At 43.2% G+C, this 16,274-nt stretch overlaps 1 protein-coding gene across 2 annotated transcripts in view; it reads right to left on the reverse strand.

Moving 5' to 3' along the window:
- TBC1D8B (TBC1 domain family member 8B) overlaps positions 1-16,274 on the reverse strand; it is a 77,257-nt gene that overhangs the window by 19,778 nt on the left and 41,205 nt on the right. For both annotated transcript variants that reach the window (XM_075941110.1, XM_075941109.1), the window contains exons 8-13: positions 15,112-15,261; positions 8,362-8,512; positions 6,304-6,518; positions 5,685-5,802; positions 4,324-4,609; positions 2,237-2,366 (exon numbers count right to left, since the gene is read on the reverse strand). In XM_075941110.1, the coding sequence (XP_075797225.1) occupies positions 2,237-2,366; positions 4,324-4,609; positions 5,685-5,802; positions 6,304-6,518; positions 8,362-8,512; positions 15,112-15,261 (1,050 nt within the window). The remainder of the gene's footprint in view (positions 1-2,236; positions 2,367-4,323; positions 4,610-5,684; positions 5,803-6,303; positions 6,519-8,361; positions 8,513-15,111; positions 15,262-16,274) is intronic.

Here is a 16,274-nt window from a genome sequence, read left to right on the forward strand (position 1 = left end):
TCCACTTGAGAGTCAGCGTCATAAAAGTACATAAGCAAAACATAGCGCTCTCAGAGCATTCTTCAGCTTCAGATATGACCTCGTTCATCTTCAAAACACCCCGGAGAGGCAACCACCATGGAAGGCATATTCTCTAGCCTCTTACTCATCGTTAGTAATTCGAGTTGACTGCAGGATGACTTTTGCAGCAACTTTCAACATTTTGAAATTTGTTTTTGTTCCACATTGGAACAAAGCCACAACCTTCTGTGGAAACAAAACTGTGTTGAAATAGGGCTCTCTCATGAGGAGCGACTCTCACTCTCATATTCACACTCTACAGCCTAGCAGTTAGGAGGTTGACCTGGGATGTGGGAGACTCAGGTTCAAGGCCTTATTCCCCTGGGTTGGTAGGGATGTGGAATACAAAACTCAGCTCTGAATCAGGTACTCGGAACCTGGGTCTCCCACATCTCTAGCTAGTCGCCTAACCATTAGACAGAAGTGAGTCTCTCTGGACATTTGTGTTATTGAAATACTTTTGCAAAGCAGCCTATTTTGTCAAAAAGCACTGCACCTGCTCTACCAGTGAACCTTCGCCTACAGAGTATTCCCACTGACTTCTATGGTGCTGCACTCCATGAGCGAAATGGGCAGTCAAGCCCATGACAACTTACACCTCTAATGCTATCCTTCCAGTGACCCTCAAAAATGCTTTACAAACATAATATTACCTCTGCTTACCTGAGAAACTAGATTGATAGTGCCATTTCTCAGGGAGGGAAAACTGAAGCACAGATACATTGTGTGATTAGTCCAATGCCACGGGAAATCAGTTCAAGCATCAGAATTAGAAGTAGAATCCTAGCTCCTAGCCCTGTGCTCAGACCATAAACCCATGCCTCTCTTCCTAACAGGAAGTGAAAGGCTCTGAATATTATCCCTGCCTTCTTCACAAATTATACCAGGAGTAGCTAGCTCCATGTCCAAGCTAATACATTTATCCAGAAGCTGTTCTTTAGCATAAAACACTGCACCTTCTTCTCCAAGGCCCCAGTTAAAAATTATATGCTCTATTCCAGGGGTGAGAAACCTTCTTTGGGTTGGGGGCCGCTGACCCAGAGAAAAATCAGTCAAGGGCCGCACACAAGTGAGAAGTAAAGCGAGAAGCCCCTGACTGAGAAGACGACAGACTCTCCTCACATTCCCCGTGGACACCAGAGCCTAGAGGGCTAGTAGATTATCTATGCGACAGCCCCACAGGTGGGTGGCAGGGGGCTGCACAGCCAAGTGTGGGCTGCCCAATGCTGAGCTTTGGCGGCTGAAATCAGGCAAGCCAGAGGCCAGATCCAGCCCCTAGGCCTGAGGTTCCCCACCCGGCTGTAGGACTTTCACTAGCACAATAGCTAGAACTGGAGTCAGAAAGGGCATCTCATATCTATGGAAAGAACAGACGAGAGAATATGGATTACACTTTTCTCTCATTTCTCCTTTCACACTTCAAAGCAGAGTTTACAGTCTAATTCGTCATCATCCAAGGGAAGGAAATGCCTCATACAAAAACTATGATAGAAAGAAGAGAAAACAGAAGCTACGTTAATTTCCTTCCCAATATAGATTGCCACAGACCAGCAAAAGTTGAAAAACCCCAATGTCAGACAGGGAGGAGAAGAGGAAGTGGTAAAAGCCTAAACAGGAGATCACAGTCAATTCTGGTTTGGATATTTCCTCCCCACCAATGTCTCAAAATGTCTATTTTGCTGCTGTCCCAAAATACAGAGCAAAGGTAATTCCTTAAATTGGCAGCTGAGATGAGAATATCAATTTTCACCACCTCTCACAACCTGCAGAGGTCAGAGTCTTGAATTTCTGATTGAAGTTTCTGCTTCTACCAATTTGCAATTTGATATGACTATTGGGGTGACTCGTGGGACTGTTAGCCCGACTGACTACTATGCTTGCCATGTGGCTAAAGGACTCCACACCCAAGACTGCGAACCTAGTACATTTCAGGTACAATTTAAAAAAAAAAAAAGAAGTACTATGGGCTAGGAAGTATTAAATGAGATTGGACAAATGTCAGGGGACAGTTCAGCACTGAGAGGGGATGAGCTAATGATCTGAGCTGTCTGATGTTTCACCGGCTTCTATGATTCGGTAACTCTTTCAGCAGATTAAAAAATTGTGATTTTTGTGAAGGGCAAACAAGAAAACACAAATACAGGACACAAAACATCACATACAAAAGAATACAAACCTCGTTTGACTCTCGGATCAGGTCAGTTATGTCTACTTTTGGGTGGAAACTCTTTTTATCGTTTAGGTTTGAAGCCTGCTGCACAGCTGGAGGCAACGGACTGTCCTTGTTAGTGACGCTGTCGAAAAATCTGCCCAAAAGGGACACAGAGATAACATTAGTGAGATCCAACGGTCAAAGTAAAGTGAAACGGACAACAACTGAGTCGAATAACCTGGGGAAGAGAAAAATGGATGGAGAGGGATCACTTGAAAGGGAATATCTATCTGGAGGCAAGCAAAGACTGGGCTATTTATGTGGACTAAGATTATAGTGACTTGGGACCCTAGTCAGTCTTATTTCACCTATAGACCTGTATTATAGTGGGTCCTGATCGGCACACGTTCATCATTTATGTGATCTTCAACAAACATTCAAGGACAAGGGCAACCATAACCTACAGAGAGAGGAACTACTCCACAGAGCAATCATTTCCTATTCGCTGCTGAGATGCAAATTATCATGAAGCTCTTTGAAATGTATTGGATTTCCCGCAAGCCAGATAAACTGTGCAAAAGAGACAAAGCATAGCTAGGCAAAATTTTAGAAGATGCAGTTCAAAACAAGTTTACAATTTTTGTTATTTATCTTTAAATGATAGCTATGCCAACATAACAGCAGAGAGGTGAACTGTGCATGGGTATTGAGGGAGGAGTGATTTCACACTGACCGTACGAGTTAAAAGCCAAACTCTAACCCATTTTTTATACCTATGCTTCAGTAAACATCAGCTGTAAGACTGTGCTTCAATTACTAGTTTAATTTAGGTGTTAAGAATTTAAATGAGCATAGCTGAGTTCTGAGCTGACTGATAGTCTATATGGATTGTTATAACAATAATTACATTCCCCCAGCTAAAATATTAAAATACAATGGCTTCCAACCCCATTTAAAAAGAAACAATATGTTAATGCTCCGGGAGAAACCATTTAAAGCCAAGACATTCATAACTAAGCATCCCTAGCATTGCTGCACAGGAAATAGGTCTCATTGTTCATATGGTACATCGTGCGCAACATTTTATTATTCTGAGGTATACAGACAGAGAAGAAGGTCAGCAAGGGTATGTAAATTTAGGAATACGTTCCTGCCTACAGTATGTCGGTTAAGAATACATTTTCACATACATATTTAGTGACATGACTACAATACAGAGGAGCGATTCCCAAAGTGTGGTCCGCGGCCCAGTACCGGTCCTTAGAAAAATTATCGCACACGATCCTATTAATTTGTGTGATGGGGTAGTAGCACCCTGCACTGCTAAGTGCGGCAGTACGGCCCTCTTGGGAGAGAGCCCACCGCCGCGGCGTCTTGCCGGGCATGCTCCCGGGCGGTGGGGCTAGATCCGGCAGGCGCTAGGACTCAGGGAGAAGTCAGGGCACCATGCGCACCAACGTACAACACCCAGTGCTGGCCGATAAAGTGGTCGGGATTGGGGCCGGGAGAGTGGGGGAGCCAGAACAACCCACCAGACAGGTAGGGCCAGTGACACAATTTATTTGCATATTCATCATTTGCTCAATGAATATGCAAATAAATGTTACCAGTCCTCCAAAAGCTTGTGAATGGGTTTACTGGTCCCCAGTATCAAAAAGATTAGGAACCACTGATATAGAGCAGTGTGAAAAGGGCAAGTACCTTGCTTTGATTTTTTTTCCACTTAAAGTTCATTTGAAATATTAACTCAACTACAGAGGAGGCAGTAAGCATTGCTACAAGAACCCAATTAGAGGATCACATTGTTATTAATCTGATCTCTGAACTATCAGACATTTTAGTATTCTCTGGGTTGCCTGGTTGTTGAGGAAAGCCAGGTCTGGGAAGTGCAGGTTTTGTATTAATTTTAAACATACCAAAGTGCCTATCGTTTTAGAAGATGAACTAAGCCTGAGATTTTCAAAGGAGCCCAAGGGAGCTGAACACTTAACTCCCTTAGGCTCCTTTGAAACGCCTAGCCTAGTGCTTTCTCAGCCATTTCTCAGAGGCAAACCTACATGTGACTATATCTCTTTCCAAATTTCATTGAGGAGTGATGAATACACCAATACCTGTTTAGAACAGTCACTGCCTCTGCATCATCCTTACAGGATAGCAGCTTCTCTATGTTGTAGTCCAGTACTGCCAGACCCAGCTGCAAGATCGCCTTTATCCCATCGTAGAAGAAACAGTCTACCACGCTGACTGCACTTTCAATGGGCAGCACACTGATGAAGAGAGTAAGAAACCAGGAGAGAGAGACTGAGGAGAAGAATGTCATGTCTGTCGTGTGGTCTGTCAGCTGAGGCAGGTGATCTCTGATGAGTTCCTCAAAAACTGCCTGATCCACCAAGGCACCTGCAGAAGGACAATGAAACAGCCACCCAAATATTAATCTAGAAAATAAAGCAGCAGATATTTCCAGGAATCAGGTTCATATACAGCCATATCTTAATTATAACACAGGTCAAGCTGCTGACATGAGGCTCTGGGTGTGCTGCTGTACCAAACACCTACATGACCTGCGTACATTAGGAGCCATTGAGACAAAGTGTGGGTAGTCAACATGACTGCATTGCACATACAGGTTGGACTTCCACGATCTGGCAACCTTAGACCTGAGCAGTCCCGAACACAGGAGTTTGCTGGAACAGGAGAGGTCAGGCCTCCGGGGATCCCCTCCTGGCCATACAGCTCCAGCCAACGCCGCTGCCCCCAGTGGAGCTCTGACCCTGTGGGCTGCCTACTCCCTTGTGGGGCTCTGCTCCAGCTGCCAATCCCTAGCTCACAGCCACTGGCCCTGTGGGCTGCTACTGGCCTGACTCCCTGAAGGCTGCCAGCCTGCCATACCAACTGTGCCCAGCCGCTAGCAACCTCTCCAGCTGGGGCTCTCTGGTCTGACAACCATGTTGGACCACAGATGTTGCCAGACCAGAGAGTTCCGGACGAGAGAGGTTCAACCGGTAGCATGTTATTGCTTTTGATAGTCTATAGCCAGCTTCATCGATCCTCCTTTGTAGTCAATATTCCTTGTCTGTAACAGGGGAGAGAGAAGATGGGGGAAAAACTCCACCCCCCCAAAAAAATTGACCAGCAGAATTAGGGACAAGTATAGGACCTAGTACAATTTTTTTTCAAACTGATTAGATTTTCAAGTTAAGTGTGCCTTTAGGATGCAAATCCAGGATAACTGTAATATGGTGCAAATTATAGTATTTCCCAAATAATCTCTACAGCAATAGCCCGGGAATAAAAAGCTACATTAATTCCATTAATTCCTGCACAAATAGAAATATTCCCGTTTACTTTCAACTCTTCCTACCTAAACTACAATTGAACCTAACTCGGAAGTTTTCTTCCCCCATCCAAACTTCTGTTTTAAGATGTGATTATGTTTTTTTTTTTAAACTGATAGAAGACAGAAACATATTACCGATGATTCGACGATTGAAATAATCAGGTAACATCCTTTCACACACAGCAACTAATAACCAGAAAGCTTCTTCTTCTTTGGCATAAAGCAGCAGCACGGATGTCAAAATATTCATTGCCTACAACATTGCAGCAAGGCAAAAAGTGTTGGCAAGGAAAGACAGTGGGAGAATGCAGTTTGTTACATGTTATAATTTTAGATATAGACACACACGTACACAGTATTTTAAAGCATAGATTACATGGCATTGTTTTACAGTTCAGCTGGGGTAAGCTGCAACTATATCCTGTACCGAACCTATGCTACAACACAGTTAAAAGGCCTAGTATAACATTTAAACTACATAACATAGAATTATAATGTTAACTTAGCATAAATCCAATGTTTATAGGAGATAAAATAACGTCACAGGCACAGGGCAGAGCTTCATGTCAAACCATATATAAAAGTCAATGTTCTATTATGTTTTGAAATTGATATCATGATTAAGTCACTGAAGCAAGAAACCCCAGGAATTCATGTGATGGGTTTATGAGGTGTGGCATCACTATACGGATACCATATATTAGTGTTACTGATGTTTATAAGACACATACACATGATCTCAAGAACGTTTTACCTGACAGTATCCAATCTTGGGATTCCTGTACGCATAGGCTGTAAGAACTCTCCTGAGGGCAGAGATACCAGTGTCACTCTGAAAGGCAGGATGCTCAGGTAGGGAGCGCCGCAAATCTCGTTCAATTTCATCAGTAGCCAAAGTGCATGTTCCTAGGGACTTTTCCACCAGTTCGGTGTAATAACCAGGATTTGTAGCCATGTCATTAACGGCACCTGACAATATGTTTTATTGCACAGCATTAGAAGACACACAGTGGAATATCCATCTAATTTCTTTGCCACATGTACAACAACTTTTAGTTTAGCTTGAAGTTATATGGCTTATGATGGAGTCTTGGGGGCCCATTCCCCAGGCCATTAGTCCACTTTTGAAATCAAAAGTGGCATGACCGGAGTAGCAAAGAAGAAAACGGGGCTCAAGGTAGTGGAGGCCGTAGGCGGTTTTCAATTGTAGGTCAGATTTTGACCCTGAACTCTCTCCATTTCCACAAAAAAAGCCCCCATGCCGCCTGTAATTTTGCAGATGTTTTCTGGTGGAGTCCACTGCCACGCTGGTAGTGGTGTGGCCAAGCCACATTTTCAGAAAGTGCTTCACATATAGATCATTTAAAGTTTTTTGTGCCATCACATACCACAGGTGCTCAGACACCAAACTTATGAGTGAAGAGTAAATGTACAGATAGTTACCGCAAGAACAATTAGCAACTACAAATCTTTTGCATTCGTCACTTCTCAGCATGAGCTAAAATATGGTAGATTGTTTTAAAAGTAATGCACTGAACCTCTAGAAGAGCTGGAAAATCGCTGCTGGTATTGGGGTGAATAGTCTTGAGGTCAAAGCATTGGATGGAAGGTCAGACAGATCTGTTCTCAATTCCTGATTCTGCCACAGACTTCTTATGCAACCCTGAGTAAGTCGCACTGAACCTCTAGAAGATCTGGAAAATCACTGCTGGTATTAGGGTGAATAGTCTTGAGGTCAAAGCATTGGATGGAAGGTCAGACAGATCTGTTCTCAATTCCTGATTCTGCCACAGACTTCTTATGCAACCCTGAGTAAGTCACAGAGAAGTCAATGAGAGCGGTGGAAGCTCAGGACTTCTGAAAAAAATCAGTGACTTAATTGCTCTGTGCTTCAGTTCCCCATTTGTACAATACAAATTATACAAGTTCCCTATCTTGTGAGTGTGTTGGTAGGATAAGTTAATTAATGTTTGGGAGGCACTCAGATACAGATATTGCACCACAGGGATGAAGGCCATAAAAGAACCTTGGTAACTTTCACAAGAGATTGTGTGCATCTTCAGAAACACTGCAAGTGAAGCACATGATATTTGTAAGTTCTGTACTTTAGTTCTAGGGGCCTAGTGTAGAAAACAGTTGAAAGATGGAGCAAATTCTCTGCTACAGAAATTCTGTTGGTTTGTAAAGCTGCCATTTCTGACAAAAGAATTAAACCCAGTTTTGCAAATACATTTTTCTGGCTATCTGAGGACTTGGCCTTAATGGGTACATCTACACTGTATCTGGGAGTGTGTGTCCCACCCTGGATAACAGAGTTATGCTCGCAAGACTCAAACTAGTGCACTAAAAATAGCAATGTGGACATTCTGGTTTGGAGCAGAAACTCTAGCTCTCAAACCCCACCCTATAGACATCAAAATTAAAGCTCCAGACCAAGCCAGAACATCCACATTGCTATTTTTAGTACACATCTCGATCCCTACTAGCGAGAACCTGTCTAGCCAAGCTCTGCTGGAATACACAAAGATGTTTTCAACCTGTCTCCTTGAACGTTAAGGGGATACAGAATGTACCTTATCACCAAGGAAACAAACATTTTTACCTGTACAGTTTTAAAAGCAGTTGGATTCAGCAGCTATGATTTCCAACTGTAAAGACTGCAGATTGATTTTATCACCCTGAATAAAAACAAGATCCTTAACTTCTGGCAGGGAACAACAATTCCTGAAGCAGCATACTTGATTATTGACTAGAATATTTTTTGCAATACAACTCCATAAAATTAACTCAAGCTAATCAAGCTATCCAATACCTGAGAAGAGAAGCCAGAGTTCTCCTCGTAAGGTCTCTGGGATCCCTCTTAAAACTAGATCTCGAGTCTTCTTTGTTCGAAACATGCTAACACCACGTCCACATTCTACAAAGAGGATATTCCAGGACTGCTCTTTCATTTTTTCTTTCAACTATCAAAACAAAACAGCCTATTAAGCATAATGAAAAAGTCTGCTCACACATTACAAAATATAAGGTTAAATGTTGCTCTCAGTATTACCAGCATGAATCGAGAGTGACAATTCTGATACAAGTGGTATTTTCTGGATTTACATTGGTGTAAGCAGAAACAGAATCTGACCTACTGAATTCACATGTTAACTTAGCATGAATCATTTATGTAGACTTTTGAACCCCATTAAAAACTTTCATCTATACTGTCTGTGATTGCAAACATAAAAAAAAAATAATACGCAGACAGCCCAGCCTACTTTTGCATCTCTGACACTGTATCGAAGTCCACATAATTCTGAACAGTACAGGACATGATACAGTTCCCAAAAGGATTACCAGTGCAAGGGAGCAACACACCTAACCAGTGTGTGTGACTGTGCAGACAGGTGCTGGGAAAGGCTGCCAACAAAGTTCTCACAAATGCTCCAAAAACACAGTCAACACAACATCTATGCCACCACTGACATTCTTCTCCTGGACTTTAGAATGGACTAAACTGTGATGATCGTTTTGTGATTCACAAGGGACTACACAGGAGAGCAACAAGCCCCGTGAGACTGTCTACTTGGTTTCCAGAGGCACAAGTCTAGTTTGTTAACCTACCGTGTACTCCCTTAGCCTCTTTTAAAATTCATTTTTGCCCATTAAAGCAGCTGTTTAAACAGCTCCCTCTATTTTGTAAAAATGTCCACACTCTCCTATAGTCTAGTCATTTTCCATCTTGACGGAAGAAGCTAAATCAAAGTGATCAATATAAAACAGCTAAGAACAAGCAGAATCTAAAGGCTATGGTTATGAAGTAATTAAGCACTGGCTGCTTTTGAATGTTTCAGGCAGATTTCAGTAAAAAGCACCATCTGTACTTCATGTACCAGGAATGTCTTTGTTGATTTCAGCAGTATACTAATGGACAGAAGAAATGCATAGCCGAAGAACAGAATCTAACATTAAATAGCAGGTCCTTTTAGAAATAAATACAACTGTTTAATATTTTTGTAAATAAAAATGTTCACAAGAGCCTATACCTCCCCCAAGCTGGGCAGACAGAGCTTAATACAATGAGTGACCTACTTACCTCATCAGGATACGTCCAGCAACATTTTCTCACACTAATCAGAATATAATAGCATAGGAAGGTAGCATGTCTCTTAAAGGCCATCCCCAGTACAAACACTGTGATTATGTGACTATGGGCCCACATCTTCCCATCTGACACTGCTATACCAACAACCAGCCTGAAGCTTGATCCTTCACCATTCAAATCGAAGTTTTTCCACTGATTCAGATGGAAGATCAAGGCAGTTGCACTGCTAGTGCTTAAGGACAACTTGTATGCCCACTCAGGCTCTTGTGGAAGCCAGCAAATGCAAATTTTAAGGCTGATGTTAGCTACAATCCCAGCAACATTTTCTTATACCCGCTTGGCTCTGATGCCATCAACTGAGCAAGACAAACTAGAGAAATTTAGTTCAGCTCAATTCACTTTGGACCATCCCACTAAAGTTATGCATTAATGACACTGGTGCTGATGCTGACTTTAAACTCATATTGAACGCTGCACAGCACCTTGTAATATTGAAAATGTACGGCTCAAAGACTTATCTAATTATGGTATTGCTCCTACTGAAATCAGTGTCAGGCTCCCATTTACTAAATGAGTGTGTCTTGGCCTTCCATGCTAATTCAAGGGTTGCTATACTACAAGAAGTAGCTTTTCTGCAAGAGACTGCTGCTAGCATATAGTACTCTGAAAGATGGTCAAAGATGTTGGATTTTAACAAAGAAGAACAAGTATTTTCAGCAGAAATAAAATATAATCACACTCACAATGGAGAAGAAGCCACTTAAGCCAGTGGTCCAGGGAGGGAGGAGGAGGGAGGACAGCGGGGCCAAGATCCGGCCTGCCAAGCATTGGATCCAGTCCAAGGATGGCCCAATTCAGCCCACAGACCTCCCCACCGGGACCCTTGGGCAAAAGAGCAGCCAGTCACTTAAAGTGGCATGGGGTTGTTCTGAAATGACTGGCTGCTCCCTATGGTCCTCTGCTGGGGTGGGGGGGGGAGGGTTGTGAGTGTTACCCCCACATCCCAACAAAATCCAGCAACAGGGAGCAGCCAGCCATTTTGAGCAGTCTAGGGCTGTGGCAGCCAGAGAACCTGCCTTGGGGTCTTGCAGGGCTGCTGCCAGGGAGCCACCCAGGTAAGCACCTCCTTACTACAGCTAGCCTCTGGCACCCAAGTCCCTTCCTCACCCAACTCCCTGCCCCTGGTCACCATCCCTTGTTGCCCCAGCTCTTCATCCAAACCCTCTGCACATCCTCTTTCCCCCAGGTCATAGAATCATAGGGCTGGAAGAGACCTCAGGAGGTCATCAAGTCCAGCCCCCTGCCCAAGGCAGGACCAATCCCAACTAAATCAACCCAGCCAGGGCTTTGTCAAGCTGAGCCTTAAAATCCTCTAAGGATGGAGATTCCACCACCTCCCTAGGTAACCCATCCCAGTACTTCACTAGCCTCCTAGGGAAATAGTTTTTCCTAATCTCCAACCTAGACCTCCCCCCACTGTAACTTGAGACCATTACTCCTTGTTCTGCCATCTGTCACTACTGTGAACGGCCTCTCTCCATCCTCTTTGGAACCTCCCTTCACGAGGATGAAGGCTGCTATCAAATCCCCCCCACTCTTCTCTTCTGCAGACTAAACAAACCCAAATCCCTCAGCCTCTCCATATAGGTCATGTGCTCCAGCCCCCTCATCATTTTGGTTGCCCTCCGCTGGATCCTCTCCAATGCATCCACATCCTTTCTATAGTGGGAGGGCCCAGAACTGGACACAATACTCCAGATGTGGCCTCACCAGAGCCGAATAAAGGGGAATAATCACTTCTCTGGATCTGCTAGCAATGTTCCTCCTAATGCACCCCAATATGCCATTAGCCTTTTTGGCTACAAGGGCACACTGTTGATTCATATCCAGCTTCTCATTCACTGTAATCCCCAGGTCCTTTTTTGCACAACTGCTACTTAGCCAGTCAGTCAGTCCCCCAGCCTGTAACAATGCTTGGGATTCTTCCTATCCAAGTGCAGAACTCTACACTTGTCCTTGTTGAACCTCATCAGATTGCTTTTGGCCCAATCCTCTAATCTGCCTAGATCACTCTGGACCATATCCCTGCCCTCCAGTGTAACTACCCTCTAGCTTAGTGTCATCTGCAAACTTGCTGAGGGTACAATCCATCCCTTCATCCAGGTCATTAATAAAAATGTTGAACAAAACCAGCCCTAAAACCGATCCTTGGGGTACTCTGCTAGAAACCGACCGCTAACCTGACCTCGAGCCATTGATCACTACCCATTGGGCCTGACAGTCTAGTCAGCTTTCTATCCATCTCACAGTCCATTTATCCAATCCTTACTTCCTTAACTTGCTGGCAAGAATATTGTGGGAGCAAAAGCTTTGCAAAAGTCAAGGTATATCACATCCACTGACTTTCCTATATCTACAGAGCCAGTTACCTCATCATAGAAGCTAATCAGATTTGTCAGGCATGACTTGCCCTTTGTGAATCCGTGTTGACTATCCCTGATCACTTTCCCCTCTTCCAAGTACTTCAAAATGGATTCCTTGAGGATCCCCTCCATGATTTTTCCAGGGACTTAGGTAAGGCTGATTGGTCTGTAGTTCCCTGGATTGTCCTGCTTCCCAGACCCTGTACTCCCTTCTATACCACTCCCCCAGACCAGAATCCTCTCCTACACCCACACCCCCTTCCAGACCCTGCACCTCAAGCCCTTGCCCCAGATCACAACCCTGTCCGTCACTCAAACACTCTCTCAGACACCACAACCTCTCCTGCACCGCAGTCCCCTATCCCGAGCTACCTTCCACATCCAACCTCCATCCTGGACCTTGCAACCCCTCCTTGACCACTTACCAAAATCTTGGAGCAGCCTCCCCCATTACCCCTGTACTGGTAGAATACAAAACTTGTGTAATTTATTACCAATTTCCTTCCATTTCTAACATTTACTTAAATGATTGTGCTAAAGCCCTTTGAGGGCTTTTGACAGCAAACTGCCTGGGAAAGTGCGCACTGTGTGAAGAAACTGAAAAAAAAAAAAAGGCTGAATAAGGGGGGTGGGGTTGTCAGGAAAATTTTCTAAAGGGGAAAAATGTTGGCATTAGCTATGCTCTGCTGAGAAGAAGCCTGCAGGAGGTGTAATGTCTATTATTAGTATGTTTTCACATCAGCTCGTGGGGGTAATGAGCAAATTGAATATTTAAACACAAGGGCACAATCTCTGTTTGAAAGTTAGATGCTCAGCGTAACACCATCTGGAATTCTACTGCAACTTTCCATTTCTCAAGCAACGGCCTACACAAAGTCATTGTAACTTGGGCTAATTTTAGAACACCTCACACATTTTTATTAGATCTTGTTGAAAAATAAGACTTCAGGGTGGGGCAATTCAACGGAATTAGATTTATCTTTTAGCGTAGGGAAAGGATGAGTAAAACAGGAGAGAGAGAGAGAAACACAAGGAATCAGAACAGAAAAATGGAGAGAAAGAAGAGAATGAGGAAGCAGAAGTAGGATCCAGATTGATCACATGAGATCAAGTTGCTTCTAGGTCTTAATCTTTTTGTGTAATTAACCTAGTTCAAAGCATTGAACAAACTGTGGAAGGTGTATTGTGGCCCTGATTCTGCAAAGTATGTAAGCATATTATTAGCCAGTAGGCTACTCATGTGGTTGAAATTAGGCACTTCACGCCTGGGGGCAATTGTGTACTACTGTGCAATGCACAATTTGTGCAGAATTGTTATATGTAGAATTTTCACATTTCCCCTGCAGAACTAGGACTGCAGCCCACCAATAGGGGCTGCTATTCTCTGCAGAGCCTGACTCTTCAGCGCTCAGTGAGTAGAGCACCCAGCCTAGTGAGGATGGAGACTTTGCAAGCTGTGGCTATCTGGCTGATGGCACACAAGTCCCATGGGAGTAGGCACTTGCTTACTTACATTGCTAAATTACAGCCTATTTGCTTTCAACACATCACAAACTGTTCCTTACTGATCATCTTAATAATCACACTTAGCTATTACATAGATAAAACAATATGTACTACTGGCAGGCAATGGAGCTTGTTCTGATTTCCCTATTTATCACGTATGCTGTGCTATCGTAGTTTGACAGATCTGGAACAGCTTTGAGAGTGGGAGCTGGAAAGCAGGCCAAAGGTACAACTCAAACAATACCATCTTCATCAGGATGCGGTTTCTTAAATCTTTCTTGTCCTCAGGCTCATTTTTTTTATAAACCATGTTCGGTACATAACTGTTCCATGTAACAGTTCCCAATAAACAATATGAAAGGTTAATTAAAAACAAGAAAATACAAAGCAGGTGAAAGTCTGGGCTAGTTTGAGTAGCTGAACTGATGGCTGAGTATTTTTAGCTCCATTTGGAGCATAGACACGATCAAATATTTATCTGCCACACAAATGAAGAGAGTAATTTTGCACACTGGTTACTTCCTGTCAAAACACAAGGATTTATTTCTTCTGAAATCTGGTAGAACCTCAGTGGGAAATACCACAGGAGTAAAGCCAACTTGGCATGAGTAGGCTTACACAGGCAGAACAGAACTGCTCAGTGTTTTGCCTGAGTATGGGAAGGAATATTGAATAGCCCTTTGAAAAACACAAGACTTACACTCTACAAATGAGCTCAGTAATCTTCAGGACAGATAATGCAGCAGATGAGTTCTTTCCATAGTCTGCAGAAAGTGTGTGCACTCCCACTGCATTTTGTATAAGCAGCTCCTCCCTCCCCCAGCACCGGCTCCTGTTCCCCCCACCCTTGCTGCCTCTGTAGGCAGCAAGGTTGGGGGGAAAGCAAGTAGTCAATACTCCCAACTATCTGATAAGCTTATGCTTATTAGTCGACTACTTTCTAACATCCCTAATCAATAGAGCTCCACCATTTCCAAGAACTGGATTTCTTATGTGAAAAGCACAAGGATATTTTCAAATAAAATCTTTCAGGTCTTCTTCCTACTTTATTAAAAAAGGGAAGTGGGGTTTTTTCCACAAATACACTTTGTTTCTCCTAAATAATATGCTCTGGGCTATCAGAAACATTTTCTCCAAATCATAATGTTACCAAGAAGTGTAACTGACGTTTGGATCACAATTTTGCTTGTTCTCATCCCATTTCTAGTAGTGTTAAGTCTTGACACTTCAAATAAATGTGAAATTAAATACTTGCTCACTGTCACAAAACAGACAGGCAGCTCCTCCCTGAGGGGGTGGAAGAGTGTGAGGAAGTTTGCTGTGGGAAGATAAGGCATATCATTATTAAACAAGATTAGCAGAGAATTGAATACAGAAATACATAAGGCCCCCGTGGAAACAGAGTAAAATACAGAGTAGGCAAAAAATAAAGAATGGCAGACTCCATAAAAGAAACTGGCAGTTTTCTCTGGAATAAGTTTCCATTTTGCTTGAATCCTTTGTAGTTAGATTCAGAAAGTTATGGAAAATTAGTTTCGCTTACCATTTTAGAGTCAAGATTATCAGCATCCTGAGGGTGAAATACAGTCATTAGAGCTTCTGTGCTAACGGCATTGCTGCTGCCTTTCTGATCTGCCATTGACCGTCCTTCATAATAATCCACTGGATTGTCAGAGTGGGAAGTAGTGGCGGCCTGTAAAAATGCATTAACAGCTGTCAGAGATGCTTAAAAGATCCTGTAAGAAACTGCACTGATAACAGTTGATGTTTCACCCCCAAGCATCACTTGTTATGGACCTTTCAAAATACAACAGTCTTCAGATGCATTGCAGTTGTTATTTAAATTTAAAACAACATTAAGAAATGTGCCTGAAGAGCGAAGAAGATAAGAAGTGGTACCTGATCTGTAGAGCTTCCTAGTCAAGCAGTAGCACTTGAGAAAGCCACATTTCCTTTTTGACACCGCAAAATATTCATTCATATATTAACATTAATAAGAATGAGAGCTGCACAAAGGAGGAAGGCCTGATCCAACTCCCCTGAAAAGACTCCACCTGCTTAAATGGTAACTGGATGAGGGCCCTGGACAGAAATGGTCACGTATTGTATTGGCAGTTAAATGCATGGTATGCTCTCCTACCTCAGGATACCTCTAGCAGGATTTCAGAAGCAAGGTTTAGAGCCTACTGGGAGAGACAAATTCTATTTCAAAAATCTATAAGTAAAATGCCAAAATGTACTGAGTTCAGAAGCTTTGCGGTTCGACATGTTCCCATCTGTTTGCCTAGAGAGCCAATTATCTTTGCACTTTAAGAGTGGAAATGAAGAAGGAAACAAAACAAACGGCTTATTAGCCAGGTAATATAGACAACAGCATGTAACGGGACATGTGTGCCCACTCCAAAAGCGAATGCTTTTGAGAAGGCAGAGCTCAGCACCCAAGTGTCACAGAACTGTGCTGCACTCCTACCTGGGGAGCATTTCTGATCAAGTTAAGCCATTTTGTGGTCTTGTTGCTCAACCCAGGTTCTAACCCTCATTCCCTGAGGATGAGCCCTCCACGACTCACTGTTTTTCTGTGCTGAGATGACCACCTCGGCAAGAAGCGTAGAGCTTACTGCACTGGGGTGCCAGTATGGACACCATGGTGCAGTAATGCAGCATGACTGGCCTCTGACACCCTTCCCACAAGACCTATTCTTGCCT

This window comes from Pelodiscus sinensis, chromosome 13, assembly GCF_049634645.1.
Source record: "Pelodiscus sinensis isolate JC-2024 chromosome 13, ASM4963464v1, whole genome shotgun sequence".
NCBI lineage: Eukaryota > Metazoa > Chordata > Testudines > Trionychidae > Pelodiscus > Pelodiscus sinensis.